The sequence below is a fragment of the Trichoderma gamsii genome (assembly GCF_001481775.2).
Source record: "Trichoderma gamsii strain T6085 chromosome Unknown Scaffold_1.2, whole genome shotgun sequence".
NCBI lineage: Eukaryota > Fungi > Ascomycota > Sordariomycetes > Hypocreales > Hypocreaceae > Trichoderma > Trichoderma gamsii.
The window spans coordinates 983,321-999,156 of NW_020171338.1; the positions used below are offsets into that span (position 1 = coordinate 983,321).

The 15,836-nt window shown below is 47.9% G+C and overlaps 5 protein-coding genes across 5 annotated transcripts; 4 read left to right on the forward strand and 1 right to left on the reverse strand.

Moving 5' to 3' along the window:
* Positions 1–672: 672 nt before the first annotated feature.
* Positions 673–4,619, forward strand: TGAM01_v200286 (hypothetical protein; the record flags this gene model as incomplete). Its single annotated transcript, XM_024548529.1, has 11 exons — positions 673–883; positions 952–1,784; positions 1,850–1,960; positions 2,032–2,198; positions 2,499–2,552; positions 3,134–3,320; positions 3,400–3,416; positions 3,484–3,566; positions 3,640–3,907; positions 3,985–4,447; positions 4,509–4,619. The coding sequence occupies 11 exons, from the start codon at positions 673–675 to the stop codon at positions 4,617–4,619; spliced, it is 2,505 nt and encodes an 834-aa protein (XP_024406744.1).
* Positions 4,620–7,294: 2,675 nt separating this feature from the next.
* On the forward strand, positions 7,295–8,548 carry TGAM01_v200287 (hypothetical protein; the record flags this gene model as incomplete). The annotated part of the gene is made up of 1 exon (XM_018803229.1): positions 7,295–8,548. One exon carries the CDS (start codon positions 7,295–7,297, stop codon positions 8,546–8,548), a length of 1,254 nt encoding a protein of 417 aa, XP_018663635.1.
* Positions 8,549–9,001: 453 nt separating this feature from the next.
* On the forward strand, positions 9,002–10,206 carry TGAM01_v200288 (cytochrome P450 monooxygenase; the record flags this gene model as incomplete). The annotated part of the gene is made up of 2 exons (XM_018803228.1): positions 9,002–9,744; positions 9,798–10,206. The coding sequence occupies 2 exons, from the start codon at positions 9,002–9,004 to the stop codon at positions 10,204–10,206; spliced, it is 1,152 nt and encodes a 383-aa protein (XP_018663634.1).
* Positions 10,207–11,232: 1,026 nt separating this feature from the next.
* Positions 11,233–14,577, forward strand: TGAM01_v200289 (hypothetical protein; the record flags this gene model as incomplete). The annotated part of the gene is made up of 5 exons (XM_024548530.1): positions 11,233–11,419; positions 11,485–11,727; positions 11,794–12,257; positions 13,461–14,225; positions 14,533–14,577. The coding sequence occupies 5 exons, from the start codon at positions 11,233–11,235 to the stop codon at positions 14,575–14,577; spliced, it is 1,704 nt and encodes a 567-aa protein (XP_024406745.1).
* A 164-nt stretch (positions 14,578–14,741) lies between these two features.
* Positions 14,742–15,824, reverse strand: TGAM01_v200290 (hypothetical protein; the record flags this gene model as incomplete). Its single annotated transcript, XM_018803226.1, has 3 exons — positions 14,742–15,202; positions 15,288–15,536; positions 15,614–15,824. 3 exons carry the CDS (start codon positions 15,822–15,824, stop codon positions 14,742–14,744), a joined length of 921 nt encoding a protein of 306 aa, XP_018663632.1.
* Between the last annotated feature and the right edge of the window lie 12 nt (positions 15,825–15,836).

Genomic DNA, 15,836 nt, shown 5'->3' on the forward strand with positions numbered 1-15,836 from the left:
TCATATGGAACAACATGATTGGCCTCTGGCTACAAATTTGTGTGTCCCAAAAACCCCAGAGATCCGAACTGTCATCACCGAGGGTGGCTGTACTATTACGGTATATTTCCATTACTTTTCGGAGCCATTGTGGAGGGTTTGGTTCTTCTGATTGGCTTCGAGCTACATGCCTGTGAGTAAATATTGGCGCACCATCTGCACGATTTTTCGTTTTGGTCATGCATGCATGTAACCATGCCTAGGCAGGGTAAGTTTCATGCATGGACGGGTCACATTTGAATAGAACACGTTTATAAACGATTTTCCATAGATTAGCTACGTATTGTCGCGGTCTCAGAGCTGAGGGCCGCATTAGCGCTGGCCAAGCCAAGGCTGTCATAAATAAAATCCCGCTTTGATGAAAACCCCCGGCTGAGCATGGTTTCTGTGATATCACCAACTCTGTGCTTTCCTTTTTGCGACGGCGGCACGTGTGACAGAGTCCTACATAAAACTGTTTCCACTCATCCTGTGAAGAGGATCTGCGCAGCTACACGTACGTTTCGGCCTGTTTGTACACCCTCAAAGCCGCGATAATCAGGCCACTTTTTCGGTTTCTTGCTTTTGGAAGACCAAAAGGCTGCCATTGTTGACACGCATAGGATCCGAGAGTTGTACGGGAACATCATCATCATGATGGAGGATATGCTCCGCCTCTGGGTTGCTATCGCAGCCTTGGGCGCTTATATCAGCATCAAGGCTATATATCGCCTCTATTTCCACCCGCTATCCCATATCCCCGGCCCAAAGCTGGCGGCATGCTCACATCTCTATGAATTCTACTACAATGTCATTCTATCGGGCAAGTTTTTATTCGAGATGGAGAGGATGCACCAGAAATACGGTTAGGCGCGTTCTGCACCTCTTTTTAAAATTTACTTTACTAAAGAGCGGACGAAACAGGACCCATAGTTCGCATCAACCCTCGTGAGGTTCACATTAGCGATCCCGCTTTCTATGATGAAATCTATGCTTCAAGTAGTCGAAAGAGAGAGAAAGATCCCCAATTCGTGCCTACATATGCTTTGCCCGGCTCTATGGTGGCATGTGTAAGCCATGAGACTCACCACTTCCGCCGAGGTCTTCTGAAGGATTTTTTTTCACGGCGCTCTGTCTTGGAGCTTTCGGATATGATGAATGAACGAGTTCAGGCGCTCATGAAACGCCTTGATGGTTACCGGATTGCCCAATCTACAGTATCCATTGATGATGCCGTCTCAGCGCTGACATCCGATGTTATCACGTCCTATTGCTGCGGCAAGCACTGGGGATTTATAGAGGACCCTGATTTTCGCAACGATGTCCGCTTAGCCACAGCGGATGCTGCGAGCTTTACTCACATTTCCCGATTTTTCCCCTGGCTAGTAACCTTATCAACTTTTCTCTCGCCACGGACACTGTCTATTCTTATGCCGGGAAAAGCGGGACTCTTTGGGTTCCTCGAATCCTTTTTAGAATATGCGCAGAAGGGTATTGAGATACCTGGCAAGAGGAAATCGATGCTTGCTACCCTGGCGGATCCGAGCATCCCGCCACAAGAAAGAACTTTTCACCGGCAAAGAGACGAAGCTTTTGGCATCATTGGTGCAGGAACAGAAACGACAGCGACTGTGCTAACCGTAGCTTTCTACCACCTCGCCCGGAATAATGCGGTGAGGGACAAGTTGCAGGCGGAGCTGAAACAGCTGATGCCTACGCCAGACAGTACACCGACCTGGATTGAGCTCGAGCGCCTACCGTATCTGGTATGTGAGAAGAATATCCTTCATCCCTGCTCACAGCGAAATGTTGCTTATAACTACGCCACTAGGATGCTTTCATCAGTGAATCCCTGCGTATAGGCTCCCCAGTACTGGGCCGGTACACGCGCGTTGCTCCGGCAGAGACACTAACATACAAGAACTATGTTATTCCACCAGGAGTAAGCGTTAAACGCCTAATCACCTCCCCTCTCATCTCGGTTTGCTTAATTTGTCTAACATTGTGCCGAAGACTCCAATGAGCAGTGCCTCCTATTTCGTCCACAAGGACGCAACAATCTTCCCGGACCCCGACGCCTTCCGCCCCGAGAGATGGATTGAAGCGGCCGAGAGGGGCCAGAATCTCAAGAAGCATCTAGTCTCTTTCACCAAAGGAAGCAGAAACTGCATTGGAATCAAGTAATTATATCTTCACCCATGTGATCCCGAGCGATATAGCCTGCCTTGCCCTTTGCTGACCAAAGCTCTAGTCTCGCTTACATGGAATTGTTCCTCACCGTTGCAGCTTTTGTACGCCGGTTTAATCTAGAGCTGGTTGATACAACGCCAGATGATGTTCGCGTTATCCGGGAATTCTTGATTGGTTTTACAAAGAATGGCAACATAAAGGTCAATGGGAGGTTATCGCTTGTTGATGAGTAGAGAGATAGCACAGCATAAACCATACGCAGAACGTGCCCCTAACTCAATGTATGCTAGCCCTGTCCCCAGTACCCAGTACCCAGTACCCGTCACCAAGTCAAACGCAATCTGGTAAAAAGTCATCGCAAGCCACAGGCAGACGAGAGCGGCCGTCTTAGGTAATGCTCAGTCCCAATTTCTCGGGTTACAGTCCACACTTGCGCATCTGTGACATGTGCCAACAGGACGCTGACAGGCTCTCATTGGTTACCAATCTGAAGGATTAGCCCCTTTAACAGCACTCCAGCGGTGTAAAATTGCTGGGTGCCATTGCCAGAGTGGAGTCTCTCGGCGACGGGAGTCTGGTGTAAAGCCGATCGACCCCTGCACAGCAAACGCGCTATCCGAGCACTCAATTGCGGGTGAGCATCATCTTCCAGACACCACGCCGTTGGCTCTCCAAGTTGGCGATGTGAAGCGCCCAATTCGCCACTGCCGGTGCGGACAATGCCATACAGCTGAAAGACTAGACTCCAGGAGACTTTGAGATAGGCCATGACTAGAGCCGATCCGTCTTTCTTCGAGCCTTTGGCCTCAGGCCTCGAGAACAAGTAGCGGGCGCCTTCTTTCGACTAGCCTCTCTCCCTAGTGGAGTTAAGTTTTCGATCCTGGCCTGGTTTCGCTAGCCGACTTTCAGCTCGACTGTTTTAAAGGACCGTCCTTGCGGCGGCTTCCGTTGACCCTCATCGCAACGTCTGGACCAACCTCACACCTCGAATCTCGACAGACAAGATGGGACTGCCGCCCAACTCTCTCCGTAGACATGGCGAGCGCAATGCTCTGCCGGAGCTCAGGGACTTCCAGTTCACCTTTGACTTCCACGATGCCATTGAGCCGGATGTAGGTTGCTGCGCCGCCAGATCCCGTTACGCCACCATGCGCTCAAGAATTCATGTACTGACCCTATACCGCGCAGCAGTTTGCCATGAGAATGATGTAAGCGTATTGTGAGACATTCGGTTGCGCTGCTGGACTCTGACTTACCCGTGTGTCCCGTGCGCAGAGACGACGATGAATCTCTATCATCCAGTGTACTGGATTATCCCGAAGAATTCGGCCGCACCTATCACGCTTACCATGCGGGATGTAAGACACCTCGCCCTTGTTACTGGCAGCTCACCTCCGGATCAGACTGACAATGACTGTTTGTGATGCTCAGCATACGTTTATCCTAATGACCTCACGGAACAAGAGCGCCTGGCGCTTCAAGGGCCCATAATCAAGAGACTATTCGACGATAGGCTCTATTTTGCCCCGCTCTCCAGATCGGATCCTCCGCAATTCATTCTCGACATCGCTACCGGTGTGGGGGACTGGGCCGTCGAGATGGGCGACTTATTTCCTTCATCGCGAGTTGTTGGCACGGACCTGTCCCCGATCCAACCCGACATGGTACCTCCAAACGTTGAGTTCTACGTTGAAGACTCGTAAGTAGCCTAAACCAACCAACAGACGCGCCTTGAACCTCGTCCCCTCCCCACTAACCAACTGCCATCCATCACAGATCGGAGCCGTGGAGCTACTCAGATAAGTTTGGCTATATACATACACGGCTCACGGCCGGCTGCTGGAGCTCCTTTGAGGAACAAGTTGCCCAGCAAGCCTTTGACGCGCTCGAACCTGGCGGCTGGTTCGAGGCACAGGAAACCGAAGCCTTTTTCTGCTGCGATGACGGCACCATGGACCCCAACGGACCCATGTGTACATGGTTCCAGGAAATGAGAGACGCCTGCGAAAAACTGAATCGCCCTGCAACGTTGGGCTCCAGCCTAAAAGAAATTTTCGAGAGAGTCGGCTTCGTCGACGTGGAGCAGCTCGTCTTCAGACTACCGCTCAACGCGTGGCCTAGGGATGAGCGGCTCAAGGACCTGGGCTGGATGTGGGGACAAAATTTCTCGCAGGGGTTGAACGGGTTTTCCACCCTACTCATGAATAGAGCTTATGGCCGTACTCAAGACGAAATTGAGGTTTGCAGACTCGGAATCCCCTCACTTCACCGTCATTATACTGACTTGTTGACCTACTTAGCTATCACTCGTCAGAGTCCGAGAAGAAATTCTCGACCCACGTATACACGCTTATATGCCCATTTTCGTGGTGTATGGAAGAAAGCCGTTCATTGGAGAGATGGTTGAGTAATGACTGCAACAAACAATAAAGGAAAAAAAAAAAAAAACACGTGCTCACATATATAGTTGTATACCTTGTTTCGTTGAGGATGCTCATTTTCTTGCTCCTATGATTAAATAGCTTTTTGTAATAGGTTCAAGGCTGAACCAGGTCTCGGTTGGATGGAAAAGGACGGTTGGGATAAATAGGTATATATGCATAGATAGGCGTATAATTGTTTATACTCAAAACCACTTACTTACGTTGTGAAAGCGACTGGTAAATTACTACTTAATGGGTAAACTTCATAGCGGTGTGAAAGGCTTCCATGGTTCAAAGCCAGTGACTCAGCCGACGAATTGTTGTGTCGGCGATTAATTCTTGTTAGCATTTTAAGCAACGCCATATAATAACTGTTTTATGTAATGCTGCGTCAAAGTCTCAGGGTAATGCTGCTGCGCCCGTATAGCTTCCTGCTATTGGTTGTTTCTCCTTGTCTTCTGGAACCTGGGAAAATGTATTGCTATGTCTAGCAATCAACGGTTTCGGATTGGGCTCCTCTCTTGAATAGCAGCCTAGTTGTGTGCATATATTGTACGGCAGTTTATGAACAAGGCTCCAAACCAATGGCCTCTTGTAATCAGCCACCTTACTTTTACCTATGCCCGCTCTATAATATTATGAACTAGCTTTTATCATCAGCACTTAGATTCTCGCTCCCTTGATATTCTAGGAAGTGATATGGAGCAGCTGATGCACATGTTAGCCGTAGAGATAGGAGTTTTTGAGTAGGCAGACTCACAGTTTCCCAGCGGTATCAAGCTATATGATTGTGAATCCTTACCCCATTTCAAAACACCAAATACACAGAGCACTGGTGATCATACCCCCGAAAGCCCCTTTGAATCTCGAATAGTCAGCACGCGGTCTGCAATCGGGCAGCTCTTGACTTTGGCGGAATTGACCTTTGTTTGTGCTTCCACTCTCTCTTCCTTCGACACTATGATACCCTCCTGCATCTGCACACTCCAAAAGGCATCCTTGGCTTGAAGCTGGATTGCGAGGCTATATCTAAATTCGTAATCACGCTCTGTTAGAGGCACAAAAGTTGTCTGCGTATTTCTTGGATCAACTCTGAAAATGGCATGCTCTTTGATATTTTCATCGTCTGATCGAAACGTTCCCACTGAGAGAGAAAGTCCCAAGTAGATAAGTTAAAAAACCAACTCAGTAAAGACGAGTCTCCCCACTAACAGGTGATGAGCGTATTCTTGACCTTCATTTCATACACAGCTGGATCACGCTCATCAGTAATGCGGCCAGAGTCAGGTATATCGAAGAGACTGAGTGGTACTTTTTCATTAGTGCTCTTAAGAAGAAGTTTGACAATATCCATGTCTCCTTGATAGGCCGCTTGACAGATTGCTGTATCTCCATCTGCGTCTAGGAGGTTAATATCTGCACCTTGAGGATAGAGTTGCTCAACCAGGTCGCCTCGATGCTGCACAACCGTTTGGAAGAGGGGACTCAATGTCGCACGGCAATCCCCATCCACGTTCGCGCCGTTCTTCAACAGCAGATTCGCAATATCGTAGTGACCATACTTCACTGCCGTAGATAATAGACTCTCGAAGTGGCAGTTATCCGAAAGATTAACATCGCAGCCTCCATGACTCAGTTCTGCAACTACGAGGGCGCTTCTCGACTCCGCTACAAAAAGGAGTGGAGTGGCTTCACGAAGCGTCAAAAATGGCATGATACCTTGGCGAATCCGCGCCAAGTTCAAGCAACATGTGGTAATTTGTGCGTCTTCTTTTATGGGCCGCCAAATGCAATGGGGCATATCCAAGAGAGTCCAGAGCATCGGGGCTCGCACCCTTATCGAGCAATCTCAAGACCAGTGGGACATTTTGACTGGTGATAGCCGAGTGAAGCAGAGTCCCGTCGTCGGCAATTCCATCATCCTCTTCGACTGCATTAACGTTGGCCACTGTGCCCAAACTGGTGACGGCTTCAATAATAGCGGTCGCTGTAATTATGGTCTGGAGACTTACGTTGATTGAGCGGGGTCACATCATTTGTTGCCCTGCCGATGAGATTGAGCCCTGATGCGAAGGCCTATCATCCGAAGCTTGTTGTGCCATTGTGCCCAAATCTCACAGATACAAAGCCATGCTTCAGTCCGAAAGTGAATAAGAACAGTTGAAGCCGCGTCTTCATGTTGGGAAGCCTTTTTTTGTTTGTCTTTTATGATGTGTGCGCCTTGTAGCGGGGTCGCAGCGACGTCGATTTTAGATAGGTCTATGATGTGCCGAAGCATCATTCAAAGTGCCATATAAAGGCACATTGATTGGCAATTAAACGGCTGTTTAGAGCACGCTTTACATGTTGCATAGCAGCTACCCGACTCCATAACAATCCTCTCCCGAATGAGCATCAGTTGCCTCTATAATGTTGGAAGGAACGACATAGGGACGTTCGCTTATTAGAGTTCATTATCTTCATGTAGATAGGTCTGTAAACACACGATTAGCATATCTGTAGTGCGTATGTGACAAGGGCAACATAAATATTTCCATCTCCATGTTTAACATTTTCATTTTCATCATTTCGTTCAACGTACGAGGCCCTGTGAGGGATACCGATGCACCGAGCTCTCCTTGGAGTCATCCAGTTCTACCAAAGCTTCAGTCGAGCAGGCAAACATGCCTGTCACAGTGACAATCGCTAATCAAGCCGCTGAGAACTGGAAAGCTCCCAAAGTGAGAACAGCCAGTGAGCTTCTGAAAGAAGTCCACCCAAAAGAACATGAGAGTATGAAACGTATTTTGGGGAGCTCCTTCGCTACCAGCTTCTTGAGCGAATCCCACATCTCAGCGTCGCCCAACGGATTTGTTTATTCTGCCTACATCGCATATGGTAAACACCATCACCTTACCATCAGGCCTGATAATGTCTGGTTCGCGATACTTTCCCAACTTGGATTCTACCTCGGCAAGCATTCGAAGCCAAAGAGGCTGCGTTGCAATACGGTCTTACCCGAGGGGACAAAGCAAATAACCCTGGCTTATCGCGACGGGCACAGTAGTGGATCGAGAATCTATGCATACCTTGCTCAAAAGTTGAACGATGAGATCTTTGACGAAATCCAAGATCCGTTATGGGCGACACCATCGTTTACGACCACGACTGATACTGACCGCGCTGTTGCTTCAGCGCTGCTCATGGGAACGATGCAACCATACTACGAATGTGATCTGGTAATGTTGTGTGGACTGCCTTCTGTGACGCTTCTGGGAGAAATCGAGGACTGGCAAGAAATAAACGGCAGGATAGATTACCTATATCAGCTTGATCGCGCGCCGCTAACAAGATTCGCCAACATGCTACGTCCAATACTGCGGCACATGATTCATTCGTTTACCCATCCGACCAGCGAAGAGATCAAGAGCTTTTGGAACACTATGGTAACAACACGTCCCCCTGTGGATGGCGAATATGTGGTATTATCTGGCTGGATCACAGCATTTTGCAATTGGAACGAGGAGGGAACATTTTCGTCGCATGCGTCATCACTCCCTGGGCTAGATGGAGAGCTATACCCGATAGTTCAAGTGAAAAATTTACCCGCAGGCTCAGCTTCCGTCCCGGTGAAGGTGACGATAAATGAAGAACTCTGTGATTGCACAATGGTCGCAGGCTCTGTTGGAATCCAAGCCTTCTCTTTGGAGCAACGGGAAATCCCAGCAGACACGATGTCTCGCAAATCCCAAAAAGTTGAAACACCACCATCGAAACAAGACCCATATGGTCTACAAACCATTCAGCCAGTATCAGGATGGTGGATCGTTGAGAGGACCACTGTTAAAGGGGATGGAAGCTATCATTCCGCAGGTGTCAACTCAGTTGAACGCATTAAAGAAAAGGGATCAGCTTTCATAACAATAGATCTTACTTAACCACCAAGCATTGTCTAGCTTCGAGTTCACTTTTCTCTCTCGACGCATTCTGTTGTCTACTTTCTTACCCAGTACCTACTAGTAGTTTAGTGTGAAAATACATACGTCAAAACCACAAATACCGGGCTCTGAGTAGTGACATTCTTAGCCGCAGAATCGCCAGACACAGGCACACGCGACGATGAACGGTTGAAATTCTGGTTCCCATCAAACTCTTTTCATGAGGTGGGTGTCTTACATTCTCTGCATCCCAAGACTCTAGGTCTTTTGGTGGTAGCAACCTCTGCGTGGTAGTGGAGTAAGCACTAAGGACTAGGCCAGGGGCTGAAGTTTGGGTATGGATGTTCCATCAACCGATTCCGACTTCAGTCATTCACTTCACAACCAGCATGACGTGAAGTTGTTCTTTCGTTCGGCGAGGTCCTTAAGATTTGCACTCTCTGATCACTTAAAATGGATATGAACATCTATTCACAGCCTCTATATCTTCTGGTCGGTGCCGTTGCCCTCTTTGAAGTTTCTCTCTTCTATCTACCACCGCATTCCCTCTACCGCGCCGCAGCTATCGCTCTGCTTGCGGCCGTGACATACAGCTTCCAGCTCAGCCTCCTGGAATATTTCCCAAATCGCGCCTTCATATCTCTCGCGCTAGGCGCAACCTGGACGACATTCTTGAACGCCTTTGAGATCCTGCTCGTGTCAAATGTCGGCCCTCAAGACTCCGGCCTTCATTTAGGCGGCCCTAGAACGCCCATCCGCCAGGCATTTCGGGCAGCTACATTGCCATTCAACTGGCGGCGCATCGGAACTAGGTGGCAGATCGACGTCCCAGCCTCAACAGAAGACGACTCCATATCTGGACGCGTACGTTTTCTTTTCAAAAGAGTGGGCGTTTTCATCGCCTGCTATCTCTTCATAGACCTCTGCTCCGCCGGGCCTCCGCCAGACTCAAGTATGATCACGAGGGAAAAGCAAACCATCTCGTATCTGCTTGCTGGCACGGGGGCAACCTCAGAAGACATCGGCTTTCGAGTGATTACCACCATCGTCTTTCTCATTAACGCAGCCCTTGGCGTAATCGGGGTCTACAATCTTTTCGCAATTGCTGCCGTCCTTTGTGGTGACCAGCCTCAGAGCTGGCCTCCCATCTGGCAAGGCTGGCCGAATCAGGCGTATTCCGTGAGAAGATTCTGGGGGTATGTTTTACCACCTTCTAGCCGCCTTGCTGAAGCTAATTGAATGCATACAGCAATTACTATCACCAAGGTCTGCGCAAAGCGCTTACTGGGCCGGCTGACTGGATTGTTGATTTGGTTATTCCCCGTGGAAGCCTGATTTCGCGCTACTCGCGGCTTGCTCTCGCTTTCTTTTTATCTGCAATGCTACACCATCAGGCTGAGGGGTCTGAAACTGGGCAATTGATCTTCTTCAGCAGCCAGGCATTCGGGATCATGTTAGAAGATACAGTCTGCAGGCTGTATACGTTTAGTCCTATACAGCTCCCTCGACGCATCGAGCGCGCCTTGGGATACCTTTGGGTGCTGGTATGGTTGGTTTGCCTCGTGCCATACTGGTCTTATTCGACAATGCGCAGAATGGACGACCCTGTGAGGGATCAAGCGACCTTTGGAATTTTCAAAAAATTTTTATCCCAATAAAAGTATTACAACGACGACTAGGTAGATCCTGACAGATAGAGCGCTTTCTGAGAAATCAAGCATTGTTACTGTGTACTAGAAGGGAAACATCAATACATTATACTGCTTGAGCTAAAGTTTCCATTTACTCTCTCATCAAATCTCGATACCATCCAAATTCCACATATTTTCTTCCTATTCAGGTGATGCACTTCCTAGATCTTCATCTCTCTTATTATCCGTAACTTGCTCATCAAGTACTACCTATGTACTCGTAGACGCGATGTATTATACAAAACGCGGTACTTCTCTCTCTGCAACAAAATCTTAACTCCTATCGCTGTGCCAACTAGGTGAAGCAGGGTTAAGCCGTTCATTTTGACAATGCGTCATTAGACAAGTGGCTATGCCAAGCAATGTGAGAGAGATTGGCCAAAAGCAATGATGGATTCGTGTGTCTTCAACTTGTTGAGAAATTTAAGTAGTCTTTATCTCTCTTCTTTTTACCTTTTTATATGTTTAAAATTGTAAATTTAAACCCCACGTACACTGTTGTAAGCAGCATGATAGATCTGGTGCTAATGTTATTCCGGCAATCAACAGATAGGGAGAAATCCAATTGGAAGTGAATGAACCAGGGGGTGAACTAAACCTCGATGCTATTCGGGGCTAAAGTGGACCTTGTTATGTGGCGCACAACTGATGCCTCGTATCTCGTTACGATGGAGAGCGTATACGAAATGGGGACTCGGTTTCGTTTAACCAGCTGAGTTCATGCCAGGACATCGAAAGCGGAACTCTCAATGCGCTCAATGCGCTGAAAAGCCTTTGAGACCCAAAATTGTCTTAATAGAGGGTCTTCTCTTGGTCAAACAAATTCGAACTGTAAAGTGTGAGCAAGGACTCGCTGAGCTTGTAATTCTTTTAAATACTTGCTGGCTGTCTAATATTCGCCCTAGTTTGTCGACCAAAGGGCAACGAGATTGCCAAACCATTTTTATTTTATTCATCTGACCTAATTATCCATTTACGCATATAGCATTTACCATGGCTTTCGAAAATTACAAACCTTCGCTTGACGATCCAAACGCTTGGGTACCTTACCGATACTATCCCAGCGTTCCTGCTGCTGCCATATTCATCGCTCTTTATTCTATCGTGACTATTGCACACATCGCTATCATCGTCACAAGTCGAACATGGTCATTCACGCCATTCATTATCGGTGGTCTTTGTGGGTTTTTTACTTCCTTTCTTTTTGTCGACACAGCGGCTACTCGGCAAGCTAACATAAAGTAGTTGAACTCGTCGGCTACATCGGACGGGTTATATCTGCCAAAGACATTTGGGCTCTAGGCCCATATATCGTTCAAAGCATCTTACTTCTTGTGGCACCGGCGTTGTTCGCTGCATCGATTTATATAATACTTGGCCAGATTATGGTCTTCGTTGGCGGAGAACAGTTCTCATTGGTGCCGAGGAGATGGTTGACAAAGGTATTTGTCGCTGGAGATGTCGTCTCATTTCTTCTACAAATGGCCGGTAAGTTCGCAGAATGACTTCTCATGACTTCTCACATACAATGTGACGTACTGACGAGGGGCTCAGGGGGCGGTATTCAAGCAGCTGGCACATTAGAGTTCCTCAATCTCGGCGAAAAAATCATCACTGCTGGACTTTTTGCCCAAATTGTTTTCTTTGGATTTTTCATCGTCGTTGCTATAGTCTTTCAGGTACGATTCGCACGACATCAAGCCGCATCGGATCTGAGACTTGCCAAATGGAAAAAGCACATGTATACGTTGTATATCGGCTCCTTGCTCATTATGGTCCGGTCCATTTTCCGCGTTGTTGAGTACTTGATGGGTAATAACGGCTTCTTACTTCGCCACGAGTACCTTGTCTACATCTTCGATGCTACCCTGATGTTTCTCGTCATGCTTCTATTTCTCTGGGTTCATCCAAGACAACTTCGGTCTTCACTTTCCTCCGAAGAATCATCCTATATTTTAGACGTTGGCGCAAACAACAGCTTGAAACAGAAGGGATCCTCTCACCACCAAACTCATCGGGTATGATGGATGGGTACTTGAAGGTTGTCTCCTTTGTACTTTATATTCAGTGTTTTGCTTTAGCATTAGACTTCAAGTATGGTGTATAATGTACAGTGGTGGGCTATAACGGTAAATAGGTTGAAGATGGAATAAAGTTCTACTCGGATACATACGTTGACTCCCCGCGTCCAAATAGAAGCGAAAGTCTCTGAGATTTTTTTGCCAAGTCTTCATCCTCTCTTGTACAGATGTGAATCCTAAATCCGGAGTGCAATTGAACACAACTCACAATATCCAAGCTAATGCCATCTCTGCTCTCTGCCTGCTCATTCCATAGAGCAAGCAAGCTCCAGCCTCGCAACCAGTAGTGTCGTGTCTTGAGGCCGTCCCATGTGCAACTGGGAATCTAACTCGGGGAGTAACAATGATAACAGGGCGGTTAAGGAAAAGGTCCTGCGCAGGCGGTGAATACAGAGTGTAAAGGTGGTATGGCACTACGACCTTGAATATAAGGCAAAGCTTCGAGAGGAAATAACATGTAGAAAGTCGCCGACTTAATGTATTGCCATTGTGTTCTTCTTGTCTGCCCTACTTCAATTCGAAATTCAGAAAAGCCCCTCTGACTAGAAAGATTCCAATTGTAGAGGAGAGGATGGTGGGACTTGGAAGCAAGGATGAATCCATGCAGATTCGTTCATCGTACTTCGTTCCGCAAATGGACCCGTCAGTTCTTCGGTCAAATCGCCGTAGCGCGTTCGTATCTCGTATACTTCAAATGTCCGAACATGACCCACCCTTCCCCATCTGGTAATCGGTTGGAATGGAAAAGTGTATCGCCACGCTCGCATCTGCTCGTTCCTCGTCTTCTCTCGCTCGCGCTTTCGTGGTTCCGCCTCTCCTTGCTCTCTTTACTGTGCAATTAGCGATTCCATACGCACGTTTTCTGTGCCATCTAGCCACGGAATGGCAGACTCATCTCCGCCCGCAAGCAAGCGCCGAGCTCATACGAAATCGAGAACAGGGTGTGCCGAGTGCAGGAGGAGACGTGTGAAGGTAACTTTCCGCAGACCTGTGTGCCCGCAACTGCGCCTGATCGCGCTGGTGCTGTAGTACCTACTCAAATCAATTCCATCTAACGCCTTGTCTCTACAGTGTGGAGAAGAGAAGCCGAGCTGTAGACATTGTTTCCGACGAAGTATCCCATGTCTGTATCCATCTCAGGATACTCTCCCGATTCACCCGGCCAAAGAGAGCTCGTCGCCCGTCAGTGTGACAACAAGAGCTACAAGTACAACTACCACTGCCACTGCAGCTCGACTGCCGCAGTCTCGTTTGCCCGCTGCAGCAAGCCGTCCCTGTCATTCGCCGCTCGGAAGGGCTGAGGAGAGTGATGGCGCAATTCCAACTTACACCATCAAGGACATGGCGCTATTACACCACTGGACGTGGTCGACGAGCCAGAGCGTTGCAGACTTCCCCGACGTGAGCCGCTACTGGCAGACCGTGTTTCCGCAGATTGCGTTTGAGCACACTTTTGTCATGCACGCCATTCTCAGCTTGGCGGCGTTGCACCAGGCATACCTTTACCCGGAAAGAAGAAAGCAGCTGACACTGGAGGCTATGCGGTATCATAGCCAGGCACTGCAGGGCTTCCAGCGCGGCATTGAGCGTATGAATGATAGCAATAGTGATGCGCTGTTCGCTTGCTCCTCGTTGAACATCATTTATGTGTTCGCCATGTACGGGCAACTTTACGACGATGCAGAGTTTGACATGACCCCGGCAGCCCGAAAGTCACGAATCCTAGGCGCGGAGTGGCTTCCAATGGTACGCGGTGTACAGGCCATTCTAGATCCCGTTTACCAGCGCGTCCGATTCGGGCCATTGAGTTCGCTATTGAGCATTGGAAATTGGGACCACCTAGATCCGGACTCCGAGCGTGTAGCCGATGATGAGCGCTTCCGCAGCCTTGGCAACCTATGGGCAGTTAGTGGCGACCGTGAAATCTACGACAAGGCGTTATTTTCTCTCAGGAAATCTCTAGCATATATGAAACAGTTTGAAACAATGAATTCTGAAACCGCGGGGAACATGGCTTATAATAGGACCTTATCTGGGCCTCTTGTCTGGATATACACCACGCCCGAGGAATATTTTCTGCGGTTACACCAACGGCAACCACATGCGATGCTGCTCTTTGCTTATTTTGGTGTGGTGATCCATAGCTTGAACGGTTACTGGTTTTTTGAGAGATGGGGAAGGAATATCGTAGAAGTAATTGATGACTTATTAGGAGAGTACTGGAAACCGTGGACAGAATGGCCAAAACAGATTGTAGGTCTGCCGTAGTTGTTTATTGGCTATCAGCAATATTTATCTACATATTTATCTATACAGGTATAAATGAGGCTATCTTTGAGGATCTAAAAGATAAAGACTTTTACTTTTAAAACAAATAGTAATCCAAAAGTATCTTTATCACAGAATTCAAATCCACGCGCGCTAGCTCATGTCTAACCCAAGTCTTTGATGGCGTTCGTCGAACACTCTCAAATTGTATTCATGATCCGTCGCGATTTTGTGCTTCATTGATGCTGCCAAGTCGCTCGGATGCACCAAATTTAATAAAACCATGACCAAGAACATGAGCAGCGCGTCAAAAATGTATAAATATGCTTCGTGGTGAAGCAGATACCCGTTGAAGCCCTGGAGATACTCTACCACCCTGAAAATAGATCTCACCATAATGAGGATACTAGCCACATAGAGGACTTTCATATGTTTCTCCCACGAGAGCTCGTTGGATAAACGAGTCGTGGGCACGCGATTGATGGATAGGTGGAATTTGACAGCGACCACGATGAAGAAACTGAAGAAGGCGAGCTGCACAAAGAGCCCAACAATGATGATGTGTGCTCCGGTCTCGAGAGCAGAGGCAGTACCTGACGCCTGATAACCACCACCTAGACGAAATCGACATGTTAGCTATTGCCCTTTGGAAAGATGGAGAATGAAGTTAACGATGATAAGGCTTGGTTTTATACATACCGCCACCTTGAAGAAAAAAGGAAAGAATGTCTCCGAAAACAAAGATCTTGGTCAACCAGTTCTTTCGAATGAGGCAATGAGACTCGCCATTCACTAGGGAGATGATTCTCCCTAGTTCCATGTAGATTGTCGCGGCAAAGAGAGCAGGTGCGACGAGAAGGAGGAGAGACTGGGTGATATACGGTCCTAGAGTCCAGTTTGGCGATTCTTTGCCGGATGCACAACGGGCAGCATAGCCAATGACTTCAACTGGCGGAGAATCAGCGTTAGGTAAAAGACGTTGCTGTTCTCTTTTCTACATAGAATGACGGATGAACGAATCTTACAAATACCGCCAATTATGAAGGGAATGACAAACCAGCACTGGGTCCGGAATGATTGGTACGTATGAAAGCCGGTTGTGCCCAAGAAGAGGAGGACAAAGGCAACAGCTCCGCCGATAGTAGGATTGTAGTGATAGAGCTTGAACTCCTCTATACTGGAGCTTGTATCTCGGACGATCAAAGCGCCTACTAGAAGTTGGGTGTCGGTATCCATGAAGAGCAAAAG